Source organism: Gouania willdenowi, chromosome 22 (genome assembly GCF_900634775.1).
Source record: "Gouania willdenowi chromosome 22, fGouWil2.1, whole genome shotgun sequence".
NCBI classification, from domain to species: domain Eukaryota; kingdom Metazoa; phylum Chordata; class Actinopteri; order Blenniiformes; family Gobiesocidae; genus Gouania; species Gouania willdenowi.
The window spans coordinates 28,601,582-28,618,087 of NC_041065.1; the positions used below are offsets into that span (position 1 = coordinate 28,601,582).

Here is a 16,506-nt window from a genome sequence, read left to right on the forward strand (position 1 = left end):
CATTTCATATAATTATTGTGATCCCAGTATGGTCGATCATATTGTCTCGTGAACTTCGCATATGGACCCACCTCTAATAAAAATCTCAAAACCAGTAATGTCCTGTTGTTCTGTTGAAACATGTTTCCAAAGAGAACATCCACAGCCCATCAGTTTCATCACATTCCCAGTCCTAAAGCCTATCAAGTCGTGGCAAAGTGCTGACAGTTGACAGATAGAAGAGGAAGTGAGCACCTCGAGCAAAATTTCAAGTTGATGCTGTAAGTCACTTGTGTCAAACTCAAGGCCCGGCAGCCAAATCCAGCCCTATGGAGCATCCAATTTGTCCCAAAGGAGAAAGTAAAAATGACAGAAAAAGCATGAGTCATTGTTTAAATGAAACTCCACAATATTTGCAGGGGCTCAGTTTTCCTGGTAATTTTTTTGTTAAACTGTTGAAAAAAACTCAAGATTCTTACAAGATCGTTACATTTTCCTCAAATGAATTTATAATATTTCAATTAATTAAATAGAAATTGGTGACAAAATCACAAAAGTCCTATTAAGACTGATATATATCACTTATCGTCAGTTTCTTATATATTTTGTATTTTATGTATACGTAGAAGTGTAAACAAGGGCACAATAAAGTCGAAATTACTCGTTTTCCTGCATAAAATCTGTGGCCCACTTGAGATGAAACTGCTCCGTATTTGGCCCCTGAACTAAAATCTGTGTGTCAATTCCATGGACAAGCCATTCTAACAGAAAAGCACTCAGAGGCTAATCTCTGGGGTAGAAACACTCTCACCACCAGCTGCATTACGTTGGACAATCCACACACAATTTTCCTAATCGCAGACAAAACAAAATCTACGACCTTAGTGTCATACCACGAGGCACACTCCTTCAAACACTCTCTGCACATTCTCCGTGGCAAAACATTGCAACATCCCAAGATCGGAATCTTTTCCACGCTGTGCACGTCTCACCACAACAGCATATTTTCCTCTGCTTTCTCTTTTACAGCTTCAGTGCTTACCTTTGTAGTTGTGGGAGAGAGCCGCTCCCATGGAAAACAAACTCAGTGTGGAGGTCCCTGTGGGCTGGAAAAAGGAACGCCAAAACTACCACAGGAAATGCCCTGATATCCTGTTGTTGACTTTGTCGCTTAGACACCAAAGATGTGAACGACAAAAAATATAGGAAAAGAAAAACTTAAAACGCAACTACAGTATGTGGCTCACCAGGTCAAATGAGTGGAAGTAAAGCAAGGATCATATTGGTTAAAGTAATGAGAGTGGGAATAATGCAAGGATAATAATGATTAAATTTATAAAAATGTAAATAATGCAAAGATACTAATGATTAAAACAAACATTCTTGCAAATAAAGCAAGAATAATTATATATATTAAAAAAAAGAGAGAGAGTGGAAATAATACAAATATAATAATGATTTAAAAAATAAAAGAGTGGAAATAAAGCAAAAATAATAATTTTTTGAAAATGAAATAAGAGTGAAAATAATGCAAGAATAATAATGATTCAAATAATAAGAGTGGAAATAATGCAAGAATAATAATGATTAAAACAATAAGTAAGGATAATAATGAATAAAAAATAAAAGAGTGGAAATTACGCAATAATATTATTGATAAAGAAAATAAGAGTGGAAAAAATGCAAGGATTATAATTATTTTAAAATAAAATAAGTGTGGAAATAATGCAAGGGTGTTAATGATTAAGAAAAAGTGGAACTAATGCACAGATAAAAATGATTAAGAAATAATGAAAAGATTAACGTATTTTTCGGACTATAAGGCGCACCGGATTATAAGGCGCATTATCAATGAATGGGTCTGACTGGGTCTATTTTCATACATAAGGCGCACTGTTTTGTTATTATTATTATTATTATTATTATTATTATTATTATTAATAAGATGCATTAAGCGAAATAAAATAGTCAGATAAGTCAAACTTTATTCAACTCATTAACAATAACTCTGAACATTGTTCAGGTTTAACACATAAAATACAGAACAATACACTCACTTTTTCAGTTCAGTATGTTGAAGCACAGTAGTTAATTTCATACATAAGGCGCACCTGATTATAAGGCGCACTGTCGATTTTTGAGAAAATTAAAGGATTTTAAGTGCGCCTTATAGTCCGAAAAATATGGTATATTGATTTAAAAATAAAAGGATGTAGATAATGCAAGAATAATAATGATTGAAAAAATAAAACAGCGAAAATAACGCAAGAATATTATTAAGACAGTAAGAGTGGAAATGATAGCACTGCCCTCTTTTATTATACCTTCCCCTCTAATAAAGTTTACCAACCCTGCCTTAGAGAGGGCTGGTGATGGTCAACTAAACAATAACATAAATGTATTATTTTATTTTTAATATTGCTCTATATGTAGTGTTAACCTTCGACAACAAACGCCAACAAAGTAAAGAACAAACACATAAAGCTGTTGGATAAAGAGTTACAGGTTCGATGCTGCCACGTCCAAGCTGAAGAGAACGAATAGTACCAACTAGTTTTTTATGCTTTATGCTCTTACCCTGTTATATCAGGCCAGCTATCACCATGGTTACCACCACCAAGGCCACGAAGATGGAGCTGAGCTGCGATGAGCTGAAAATTATTTTAAAGTGGTTCTCTGCAGAGTGCCAGAGTGCCAGATTGGAGCTGTTTTACCCAGAGATCCGGTCTATAGCTGCTGACTCATCAACCAATGTTTTCTAAAAATTGAAACGACTCAACAGAGCATGAGTCAGGGTGATACGGCAATTCAGTAAAAGTAGATAAAAGATGTTTGTGAGAGAACAGCGGGATGAAAAACTATCCTGGTTTTACTGTTTTTCAAATTAATTTTGTGTCAAAATAACTTATCTCAAATGTAATTTTATTTAGTAATTATTAATTTGTTTTTTAATTATGTAATTTTAATTTTGTCTACTTATTTTTTATTTCAATTATCTGTATGCTGTGTTTACATTTTTATTCTGTTTTTTTTATTTATTTACTTTTAATTGATTGTGTTCATTGTGTTTACTTTATCTGTAAATCCCCCCCCCCCCCCCCACACAATTTCTCTTCTTATTAATTTCATGGGTATCCAATATCTACTGCTCTGCTTGTTTATTTGTTTAACACTATTGTTGCTATTATTCCTACTATTACTATAATTGCTACTGTAATTTTGATGTTTGTTTATTTTGTATTAGTTTTTTTAATGCACGTAATTACTCTACCAAATGTGGAAATCCTTATTAAGTGCCCAAAATGTGTAATTACAAGAGTTTTGAGAAAATAATAATCCAAAATTGTGAGAGTAATTAGAAAATATATTTTGGCTGTTGAAAATAAGATGGAAGGAAATGCATATTCATAAAAAAAAAGTAAAGCATACAAATAAATGGAAATCTTTGCACCACTTGAACCAATCTGCTCTCGTGTGAAACTCTCGCCCTTAAGGTCGCGCAGAAATATAAACATTGAAATGTTAAGTCGTGGAAAGTTACAGGCAGTCAGCAGATTCTGTGGTGCATTTCAAAACTGTGACTCATTAAAATATATATATATATATATATATATATATATATATATATATATATTTTTTTTTTTTTTTCCAAATCGGAAGGTTAGGAAAATTGGTGATGCACCCCTATATTTTTACTGTCAAATTGTTTTGGAAATGTGAAAATGAAAATCACAGTACTCCAGGCTTGTTTGTGTGTCTCTACAACTATAATAAACCCAGTGTGCATGTGACCAGGGTTTGCCTGCACAACAATGATGTATGTTGTGTACACTGACTGCAATCATCATTTCTAGTTTTATAAAAACCCAAACACCTGCAAACCCTCTCAAAGAGGTGCAGAAATAGCATGTGAGCTGTTGCATAATCCTTAGTGACCAACCTGGCAACACAAAGGCAGATTCTTATTATACCTCTAAACTAGGAGCATGAAATCCTCTTCTTTTAACCCTCCTATTACACTCCATTCAATGTTGTTTACCATTCAAAAAATACAAGTTGACTTTTCTTAACACATTGCACGCAATGGTGCTCCTCTGGGGGTCAATTGGACCCCAAGCTGTTTTAGCTGTGTAAAACTTGTCTATGTGTGACCTTGTATCCCCACACCTGCAGGTGCAGAGTTGATACATGATATGGGGGGTCATTAATGTTGTCTGTAAATTTGAGAAGATTTGGATGAAAACTATTCTCTTTATTGATGCTCTTTCTTTTTTTCTGATTTATATTTCTGTTTTTGCTATTGTTGTTTTAACTTGTAAAGTGTCATTGACTTTCTTGAAAAGCGCTTTTAAATTAAATGTATTTATTCATTATTATTAATATTAATATTATTATTATTATTATGAATTAATTCTTAATTTAAAGGTTTGGTCTGATGGTGGTGCTAAATAAATAAAAATCTGTTTACGTATATAAATATATACCTTTTTATTATTATAATTTTTTTTTTTTATTCATTATTTTTGATATTTTTAACTTAGCATTTGGCACTCTCATGGCCATCATTGCACCATATCAATCATTTGCACCTTGTCATTCAGTTTACCTTAAAACCTCTCTGTGTGTGTGCGCTCTGTGTGTATTATTGCTGATTCTGATTATTTATGTATTCAACAAATAAACAAAGTCAGTGCCTTACACAAAAACGTGGTCAAAAAATGTCTGAAAAATCATTTTCTGAAGGCAAATATGCGTCAGAATGGGAGGGTTAAAGTGTGAGTTTTCACCAAAGCAGTGATGTAAAACAATCGTTGCATAGCGGTCCTCATCAACCTTGTGTTATTATTACGCTACAAGAATATTAAATTATATTGCAGCGCAGACAACCAGCAAACATAATCTAATCTTTCTCCATACTTTTTGAACGATGTCCTCAAAGCACATTTATGAATATGCATGAAGCTAGCTTTTATAGCATTCTAATAATCTCTCTAAGAATGTTTTTGTCAGTATTTTATTACAAATATGGCTCATAAAGCTCAATGAGCAGTCTATCAAATAAAAATGTAACAACTTGTCTATAAATAATTCATACTACTACTAATATAATCGGTCTAACCTAATAAAACATGAGGGTGTGATGATACTAAGTGAGCTTTAATAATAATAATAATACGTTTTATTTGTATAGTGCTTTTACAGTGCTCAAAGACGCTTTACAGAGAAGGTTAGGTGTACTAGTGCAGACATGGGCAGAGTGGCCACACAAAATGAAATTAAATATAAACAAGATGTCAAAAATAAATAAATATAAATATATATATTTCTAAATAAAACTTTATTTTGAAAAATGAATGTGAAAAACACAGAATTAAAAAAAATAATACAATGGAATTTGGAAAAAGCGTGTGATATACTCTAGTGTGATATAAGCATGTAAAAACTGTCTGTCCTGCGAATATTGTAGAATTTCATTAAATGTGTGTATTTATGGATTTTAATGTTATCCCCTCTCTCAAGTCACCACATTCCACTGGGAACAGCCTGATATAGCCTGACTGCTACTGGTCACTGACAGGAATGAGTTGCTGTTTTGCACAGATCATCTATCTCGTGTTTTTAGCAGCAGAGTTGAGTTGAGAGGAGCTGGTTTGATGCATTTATTTATTCCCTGATGGTTACATGCACTACGTATGTGACTGAGAAGAATGGATGGGAAAGTGGTGCAGAGCATCTGCTGCATGTCTGTGAAGTTGCATGAGAAATAGACCTCATTGCTTAAACGCAAGAGAGAAAAAGAGAGAGAGAGAGTGCATTTGCCTCCACACGTAACTCACTGCTTTATGTCTCGAAGCATGAAATTGGAGTAAGAATCGATGGCACATGATGGGGGGGCGGAGGGTCTTAAAAGCCTGTTCAGGCAGGGGCTGCCCTCCAGAGCTTTGCTTTACTGAGAAAGTGTTTTAGCAAAGAAACGCAGATACGGTACTTTGAGACGGAAACAATCCTGCAAATGTGTCACAAGGAGATATTTGAACACATGTTGTCCAGGTGGAGAACACAGCCCGACTGATACCAATATTGGGTTTTTAAAAAGCTGATATATCGGTCAATATCTGAAAAGATAACATTGATATACACAGGAAGATATATACTATAGTAGGGGTGTGCATTAGGATTGTGACGATATCGCGATACGGCGATATATCACAATATTTTCCCGCAAAAACGATTATCGATATACTTGCACTATCAAATTTTTTTTTTTTTTTTTAAACTCTTTTGCTTTTTTACTAAAATGTGCAGGTATGTCTTCACAGAAATTTTGTCACCATTTATTCATTCACATTGGTATGTTGACACTTATTTACAGAAATGTTGCACTAAAATAGTGTCACTGTTCATAGGACACTTTTTCAATTTATTGTCTTTCAGACATATAAAATAAAAATTTTACTTTTTCACTTAATCTTTTTTTCCTTGTTATGCCATAGATTATCGGAGATTGATTTCTGACCAATATATCGATAATCGCAGTATCGTCATATCGTGAGATAATCGTTACCGTGAGCTGTGTATAGCGTATCGTATCGTAAGGTACCAAAAGGTTCCCACCCCTAACTGTAGCATGGGTGTGCATTGCCATGAATCTGACAATACCACACTATTCACGATTTGCATGTCACCATACGATATATCTTGATACTAGGACTGGGTGATTATTTTGCCTAATTTTTTTTTTTTTTTTAAAGAAAATTTTGAGTTTCGATTTGATATATATATTCATTGCTTGTGTTGTTTTTAATATACCTGTTTTAGGATTTGCTGCGTTTGCTAAGAACAGCATGAAAAGCACAGTTGGATGGATCGCTGAGTGCGTCCTAACCCAGACCTTCCCGTACACAAGCCACACTACAGAACTCACTCACACGTGCTGTCCCTAATAGGAGAAAAAGCCCAAAGTGGCACATATTGTGCAACTATTTGTTAACAAATGTGAGTGTGGCATTTTGAACCAGCAAATTCAACCCATAATTGTTTGTCTGGTCAGACTTGATTTGAAATGAAATTATCAAGATTAATAATGTATATTGTCATTTTGAAAAATAAAATTGAGATATGAGTTTTGGTCCATATCGCCCAGCCCTACTCAGTAATCCATCTAACTGTGTTCTGAGAAGAACCAAAAGCAGCAACTCCTAAAAAGAGTATTTTAATACAAAATAAGCTATAAAAAAAAATAATCTCAGAAATAACTTAAAATTGTAAAGGACACTGTTTGACTGTACTCTATGAATAATATTTAATTCTTGTATGATGTGATTTGTACTGTGATTTAATAAATGAAAACAAGTTGGGGAAAAAAATGATAGATATATCTCGAATTAAGTGATATTGTAATTTTCTATAGCGCCAAAATAGAACACTCAATATATCTTGAGTCACGATATATTGCCCAGCACTAATTTACAGGTGACTTTTGTAAACAATGCAGTGAAAATGAAGCAATGGGAGAGAGTGATGATGAGTAAGTGAATCAGAAACAATAACACAGGCTTTGATAGAAGCATAAAAGCAGCCATTCTTACCTGGCTTTCTGGGATAACGCCGTGTTTGGTGGAGGAACCTCAGCAAAGCTTGAGAAGATGATCTCCTGAGTCCTGAATTGGATTAAAAAGGTGGAGGCGGACAAACAGTCAGTTGGAGGGGATTCTCAGTCTCTGTGAGGGGGTGATGAAGATGAAGATGAAGATGATGCCCGTGTTGTTCATCACGTAGCCCGAAAACATTTAACTCGAGTTGAAGCTCCAACGAACAACCAGAGAGACAGCGGTATTCAGCTGACTCTGTCCCCGCTCTGTGGTGCTCGACACTGGGTTAGTTTGTAACTGAACAGCGGCACTGCTCCTTCTCCTTTACCGCAGACTGCGACACGTCCTGCAACGACCGCTTTCAGCACAAACCTCCCACAAATACTACCGAATATCTGGCTGCAAAGGTGTCCGTGGACGGCGTGTTTACCCTGCCCTGGTCCCTGCTGTCGTTCTCGGGGGAAAATACGGATGCTTTGCACAAAACGGACGCCATTTGTCTGTGAAAGTCTTGATGAAGTACAAGTGTTGTATGTCAGGCTCCCCCTAGAGGACACCTCTGTAACTACACCCTGGAAAACATGTCTTAATAAGCACCGCGTCCCCTGCTGGTAGAACAATGACACTACAGGTTGGTTTCAGTAATATAGAAACGAAGAAATTCAGTCATTCCAGTTCATAATCTGACCTAGAACAGCAGAAATGTTTGGAGGAATTTATGAAGGTAGATTTACGTCTTTATTATTCAATTAAAAAAGATACTTTTCAAGAAAAAAAAAATCACTTCAATCAAAATAAATATTTTCAATCAAAGCAAGATCAATTAATTGCATTTGAATACTTTTTTTTCTTTGATTGATTTTTTTTTTTTTTTTGGATTGAAAAGGTTTTTATTATTATTATTATTATTATTATTATTATTATTATTATTATTATTATTATTATTGAACTTATTTTTCTTTTGATTGAAAAGTTATTTTTGATTGAATAATGACAAATCTACCTCCATAATTAAAAATAACAATAAATGAATAAGTAAATAATTTAAAAAAGCCTCCAGAGACATGCTGTAAATAAGCTTAAAAAATGAAAAAAAATAAAAATAAATCACTTCATACTTAAATAAATACCATTAATGTTATTTGTTAATTTATTTATGGCATATATCTGTAGGATTTTTTTTTTTCATTCATTCATTTCATTATAAATACATAAATAATACATTTATTAAAATGTTTTTATTTAATTATATGTAAATTAAGTGATTTTAAATAATATCTACAGATATGTCATAAATACAATTAAAGAAGAATACATAAATCACTTAATTAATACCTAAATAAATGCCATAAATGATAGTTGTTTGTATATCTGTAGGTTGTTCCTTTTTAGTTTATTAATGTATTTAATTAAAAATAAATGATACATTTATTAATAATCATTTATTTAATACATATAAATGAATGAATTATAATGAATAATAATGAAATTACAAAAGCTTTGAGCTGCCACAGGGAAAAAATAAGTTTTGGATCACTATATTGTACAAAAAACATGACTATATTTTTCATACAATATCACAACAATAACTAAAACTGGGACTTGTGAGGGATTAGATGTAGTTTTAGTGCTAAAATGATCCCACAGTGAGAGTAATTGCAAATATCCAGATTTAAGAAGATGCAGGAAGGGCGTTTGCGAGGCAAAATCTGAACAATGAACTCCTTTGAGCTGATTGGAGACAAAGGTTTGATAGTGTGCAATGACGCAAATGGTTTTTCCACTGAGAGGGTTTGGTTATAATGAGTGTCATCTCGCATTATTACAGCAGAAGAAAACAATAAAACTCCAAACCTTGTGCAGTTTAACTCCACCAGGGGTAACTCTGCACTTTATGAGTTTCCTGTGTATGTAAACATCAACTATTGTCATCTGAAAACTTTAAATACAGAACAAATAGTTTCCTTAACCCGAGTATTATCTATCATTGGGGTCAATTTGACCCCATTCAATGTTCATCATTCAAAAAATTATATTTGACTATTCTCTTTTACTTCATATTCCATGACTTTTCCTAATTTGATAGGTAGAATTAAGCATAACATTATCATGATAATATTGTTAATGTGCTGAACACATACTGTATTACACACATTGGTGTTTCTCTGGGGTCAATTTGACCCCAAGCTGTTTTAGTGGTGTAAAACTTGTTTGTGTGTGACACAAAAATGTGGTCAACAATTTTCTGAAAATCATTTTCTTAAGGCTAATATCCCCGGGGTCAGATTTACCCCAAGGGTAAAACTAAAATGTGTAATATTTGAGAACAATAGGAGGGTTGAGAGGTAAAATTGTTGTGTTTTGGATCCATTATTTTGAAATATTATTAACTAATATTGCTATAAAATTGAAAGAAATGTATAATTTCAAACTGTAGACATCATGACGATGACTGCACATACATTTGTAAAGAAGAAAACAAACAAAGTTAAGAAACTATATTTGTTTTATTGTCAGACATCACTTATAGTGCACATATTTTTTCATGGAATAACACAAATTATTAAATCAATAACAACAGCAGCCAATCAACAAGTATTTACAAAAAGTGCTTTTTTTCCCTGAACATTTTATGAGAACTTCACGCAGCAAAAAGTCCAAAAAGTGAGTGTTTACCACTCCAGCTTCATGTCCTGTTTGCTCCACACATACTTCCCTCCTCTCTTAAAAAACATCTTCTCATCAAAGCCACTGAAGCAAATGGCTGAATGTACGCCCACGTCCAGGATGGATTTGGACGGGTCCTTCCTTCCCTCTCGACAGTCCAGGAAACGCATCTTAAAAAGCAAACAAAGGAGATATCAGCTGGGAATTACACACGTGACACTACGATGGTGTTTTAAGGCCACATTGAGAGACAAAAAAGACTAACTTTGAGAAAAAAGTCCAAATTCGTAAGAAAAAAATTAAATATTTTGAGAAAAAATTAAATATCTTGAGAATGAACTCAATATTTTGTGATGGATAATCATAGATCATAGTGGATACTGTAAGTGAAATAAAAAATACTTTAAATTAAATGAACTTACATATTCATCCAGGATAAGGTAGGAGTTTCTCATCTGTGAGGACAACAAGTTTAACACAAATTAAACAATGATAAACACATGCCAACACAACGATGAATAATTAATTACCATATTAACATTTTTTTTTGACATTTTATCAATTTGTTCCAGACACAATACAAAAGGTAATACATATAATAATTTCAAAAATGTATATGAATTAAGAGTGTCCCAATCCAATATAGGCAACATATAATAAATAATAAAATAAAAATTTTATTGAATTTTTTTAGGTTAATTATTGGAGTTATTTTTCATAGTTTGCTAATTAATTTATTCAATTGTAGAATATTCTTATGTTTAAAATTAAAATATATGCAACCCATTGGTTATTAATAAATGGGTCAGTTTTTCCTCATACCTATTGTTGCAGACTATTGTTCTCTTTCATATTAAAATCACTCGATCAATAAAAGTGTGTATGATTTGTGCATTTATATAAAGCCAATACATTGCAGAATGGACAGAAATTATCTGCATATTTTGACACCAAACTTGTTAAAATAGGTTGAAAATGTGGGAGAAGTAGGATCAAGATGGATTAAGATTAATACCTATAATAAAGTAAATGGATCAGGGAGAGGAATGGAGTTTTGCTGAGTAACCACTGACCTTCTCGTTGGATTCAGGAACAAGGCAGGACACCGTGTCATGTCTATCCAGGAACTGTTGGAACTGTTGGTCACTGATGACAAACCTCTCTGCCTCCCTCAGGGCTGCCTCTCCTGCATTCTCCCCATCGATCAGGAGACACTGGAACACCTGCACGCAACAATAGGAGGGTTCTTATCGTTGTATAATTGTATATATATATATATATATATATATATACACACACACACAGATAGAACTCACCTTCCAACGCACAGGATTCAACTGAATAATTTGCTCCGTCATGTCCTCGTTAAAGTTGAAGGTGTTGATGACGGAGTTGATCTTGAATGCCACTTTGTACTCCTGGCACCAGTTACGGATCTTAAAAAGGTTGTCCACGTGACTTTTCCTGCCTTGTGTTCGACCAATCAGCTGATTGGTGGATTCATCAAAGCTGTCACAAGAAATGGCCAAAATATCCAGATATTCCCCTGGAGGAGAAAATGTTTGGACTTTTAGAGATGAATTCTATACATCACGGGTGTCAAACTCATCTTAGTTCAAGGGACAAATATGAACCAGTTCGCCGCAAGTTTTAGGCGCAGATTGTAAAGTTGCTAATGCATTTAGAAACAAACCAACCACATTTAACAAAAGTATGTTTTTTACTTGTGGCCAGATTTACAGCAATTTTTGTGAAATTTGTGATATTCAAAAAAATAATATATAATCTAAATGTTAGATCTAAATCCAAATGTGAAATCTAAATCTAGATGTTAAATCTAAATCTAAATAGTTGATATTGAATCTATATCTAAATGTTAAATTAAATTTAAATGTTAAATCAAATTTAAATGTTAAATATTAAATCTAAATATTAGATATTAAATCTAAATCTAAATGTGAAATATTAAATATAAATGTTAGATCTAAATTTAAATATTAGATGTTAAATCTAAATGTTAAATCAAATGTAGATGTTAAATATTAAATGCAAAAGTTAAATCTAAATGTTTAATGGCAAATCTAAATGTTAAATGGCAAATCTAAATGTTAAATGGCAAATCTAAATGTTAAATCAATATCTAGATCTAAATGTTAAATCTAAATGTCACGGATGACACTAAATGCAAATTCACCAGAACTACCAAAATAAAAGCTAATTTGGGTGAACGATAAATGTGCCAGAGTTTGCACTTCCAGTTATAAATTAGACGTAAAATATGAAAGACATTTACAATATCTAAGCAATAAATGACAGATACTTAAATGTCTTCTGATTTTTGATTTTTTTTTTGGACCAATTATTTAATTTGGGGAGACTTTGTGGAATAATGTGAGAAAAATTGTAGGATTTAGAGAAAAAAAATTGTTCTTTCAACAACAATTTACAATTTAATTATTTGGTAATTTATACAAAGATTCATGTTTTCTCTGTAATTTTTACTTTCTCCTGACGGCTGAATCGGATGCTGTAAAGGGCCGGATTTGGCCCCCGAACCTTGACTTTGACACGTGCTATACATCAATGCAGAAGGATGACATTTTTAAAAATCTTACCATATTTTTGAAACCATTTTTCTTTGATCATACTTCCATTGCTGACGATGCTGACACTTGGGAGCTGGAGGTCCTGCTTACAATACTGAACCAGTTTACCCAGAAACTCTCCTTTTTCATGCAGGAAAGGCTCTCCTCCAGAGAAGTTGATCTTTTCCATTCCTGAGGAACACATTGATAAATAAATATAATATACAATCTGACAGAGCAGATGTTAGGGGTGTCGTAATCCAATATCAAAATTAATAGACTATCACCAAAAAAATAATAATAAAAAAAAAATTGATCGGATTATATCAAACTGCATCTAAAGCAATGGTTCCCAACCTTGTTTGAGTCGTGACCCTTATTTGATATCACAATTTTCTGGCCATATCAGATCATTTTTTTTTCTAGAATTAGTTTTGATCATGCTATAGTCTGTTACAATATTTGAGGACGTTTAAGTATAGAATACAGTTGTGTTATGATACACAGTGTTCATTTAAGAAAAATAAATACATTGTTTTAATCAGTAAAGTTTTTTTTCTTTTTTTTTTTTTAGCAATTACTTGACATTTCAGGCCACCTTTTTTCAATTCCAGGTGATCCGACATGGGGTCACGACCCCAAGGTTGAAAAACACGGATCTAAAGCAGTGATTCTCAACTGGTGGGTCGGGACCCAAAAGTGGGTCGCGGAACAGTACTGGTTGGGTCGCAGACAGCTGGTCAAAAATAAATAAATACTTCATGTTGGACTTGTGCTTTATTTTGAAAGAATTTTTTTTTTTTAACAGGCATGCTGTTTAGGTCACATGATAGGTGCACCACGTGACTTAAAGTTCCCTCATTTGTATTTTACCTCAGTTTTAGCTACCGCGCTAAGCCTTTTATTTAAGCCCTAACCGTAACTCTAACTCTATCCCTAACCATAAAATGTTTATTTTTGTTGGATATGTATTTTTAAAGGTGGGATTTTCCGTGTTAAATATGTTAAAATGAAAAAAAAATATTTGTCAAATGTGGGAGTTGAACCCACTTTAGCGGTGAGTAGCGTTCCGGAAAACGTACCCATAGTCCCAGAGGCTGTGGCTACGTTTAACGTACCTCTAGACACTTTCTAGTTTTTTTCACGTTCAATATGCCAAGCAAGTAATACTAGTAAGTATGAGTCATGTTTGTACCAGTATCGGCTGAAATATCGGTATGGTATCGGAAGTGAAAATGTTGGATCGGGAAACCACTATTAGATTATAATTTTTAAATTTTACCTGCTTCCTTTAAAAGCTCCAGTCCCATCTTTGCTTCTTGTAGCGGCAGCACGAAGGACGTTTTTGCCGTGTGGAAACAAAAGCCACATTTGTAGTTACATTTGCGCGTAAAGTGATAGTTGACGCTGGTTGGAGTTGTTGTTGAAACCTGATCCGAGCTTCGGTCCTGGTTTGAAGCTGAAGCAGTAGAAATAACAGATTCTACTGGTATTTCTTTGTAGTAAGATGCCCAGTAAAGAAACTGGGAAAAGATGGTTTTGATGAGGCTGTGGATGGAGGTGAAGCACAGCTGCACAAAGACCGACAGAGAGAACATGGTTGTAGTTGTAGATCTGCGTCACATCTGCTGTGTTTGTGCCTGCGAAGCTGGTCTTATACAGGCTACAGCTGATCACTAAGGTTTCCATTCACCAGAAGGGAAAGCGAAACTGAATATCCTGCATCAGCACAACAATTGCATTTCAGGCTGGATTAGATTCCACAGCTTTGATAAAGACTCAAACTAATAATTAACTGTGCAGGAAACATTGAAGGATAGTTTGCATTTATTTCTTCCAAGCAATTTCATACAAACCTAAAAAGCTTTAGTAGTATGTAACATTTTTTCCATTTGTAGCCTACATGGATACTAATGACATGATATGTATTAACATAAATATTGTAGATAACTTAAATAAATACACTGCTCCCACCCCCATTTTTAGGCCGGGCTACCGGACTCAAAACACCACTCACTTTGTTCTTTTTCTTCTTCTTCTTGTGTACACTAGTTAAAATCGCTACTCCTCTGTTATTCGTGAACGGATTGGGCTGAATGTTGGTTGGTATAATTTATGGATGTGTACGCATCAACGCTCGGAGCCCAATTTTCGATTTGGGGCCCAGGGGGTCCAAAAAAAATAAAAAAATAAAAGTTCATTTCTAATTTATTTGCTAGTCAAATATTACGCCAGTTGGTAGTACCGAATCATTTGCACATACCAATATATAAATGGGGCCCATTACCCCATTTGTGTCACAGGGGCGCCACGCTGACCCCGGGGACCCCATTTTTCAAATGAATACTTCTTTGTTAGTTCTCGTTAGATTGGAATGTTTGGTATGAAAGAACATGATGAGATGCTCGGAGCCCTTTTTTTGAAATAGGGTAGGGGGCCCATAAGCCCACCCCCCATTTCCGGTAATTTCCAAATTTATGGGAACATAGTCGTGTGATATATCGTTTCAAAGATCACTCATGGTAGATTACGATTTTGCCTCGCACAATTTTATTAGGGGCCCGAGGGGCAATTTCCATTAAAGTCAAATATTGCGACAGTTGGTGGTACCAAACCATTGACACATACTAATGTATGAATGGGCCCCATTACTCCATTACTTCTTCAAATTAATACGCCTACATTAATGCTCGTTGAATTGGGCTGTAATTTGACATGGACATTCTATGAGCGGATGTCAAGAGCCTCTCGCAGACTTTTTTGAACCACCCCCTTTTCCGGTAATTTCTAAATTTATTGGAACATAGTCATGTGATAAATCGTTTCAAAGGCAATTGAACATAGATTTCGATTTTACGTCGCACAATTTCAGCTCACAATTATGAGCTGAGTTGCTATCTGGCACGGAGACGTTCTGTGGTCCCGGCCGTAGTTCATCAGAACACATACAAGTAGTTAAAAACAAAGTTGCCAAAAGCAGCTACATCCCATGGAAATTACAACAAACACTACATACCAAATCACTGAAGACAATCTATTCTTCCCTTATTGGGTCACATTTAAATTACTGCTCTGAAATCTGGGGAGACACCCAGATTTCTTGAACCTTTATTTAAACTTAAAAAAAAGCAATTAGAATTCTATATAAAGCACCACACAACGCACACACAAACGAACTATTTGAAAAGGCCAAATACCTAAAACTGCAAGAAATAATACACTACAACACACAAATTCTCGCATTTAGGGCCTCACTTAAAACACTCCCGTATCAAATACAAAAACGTTTCACATACAAACAAACGGCTTATGAACTAAGACATAGAAATGTGTTTATACAAGAAAGGGTGAAATCTAACATTGGAAAATACAGCACTGTCAATAGAACTATCAACAGCTGGAATAACCTTGATGTAGAGACAAAACAAGCTGCAAGCTTGACTAGATTTAAAGAAAAAACCCGGAACACATTCTTACACGAATACAAGACCAACACAGCAACGAGATGGAACTTATCAACTGGTCATTGAACACAATCGACTCAATCTTCACGAACAGAAGATCACTACAACACGAACCAGCGTGTCCAAAAGAGACATTCCCGAGTGGTTACGTCATGGATGGAAAGGGAAAAACCCAAATGCTGTGCCTCTCAATCCTCTCAGTGGAAGATGTGGAGGACC

The 16,506-nt window shown here is 34.3% G+C and overlaps 2 protein-coding genes across 2 annotated transcripts in view; both read right to left on the minus strand.

Annotated features, from left to right (window-relative positions):
• rnf144aa (ring finger protein 144aa) overlaps nucleotides 1–8,118 on the minus strand; it is a 33,335-nt gene extending 25,217 nt beyond the window's left edge. Inside the window, exon 1 of the mRNA XM_028438716.1 lies at nucleotides 7,569–8,118. The gene's annotated coding sequence lies outside the window, so the exon portion shown is untranslated. The remainder of the gene's footprint in view (nucleotides 1–7,568) is intronic.
• Nucleotides 8,119–10,059: 1,941 nt separating this feature from the next.
• rsad2 (radical S-adenosyl methionine domain containing 2) lies at nucleotides 10,060–14,442 on the minus strand (the record flags this gene model as incomplete). Its single annotated transcript, XM_028438717.1, has 6 exons — nucleotides 10,060–10,408; nucleotides 10,661–10,693; nucleotides 11,312–11,461; nucleotides 11,555–11,784; nucleotides 12,854–13,015; nucleotides 14,106–14,442. Coding segments are annotated over 6 exons (1,077 nt in total), but the record flags the coding sequence as incomplete, so codon positions are not given.
• Between the last annotated feature and the right edge of the window lie 2,064 nt (nucleotides 14,443–16,506).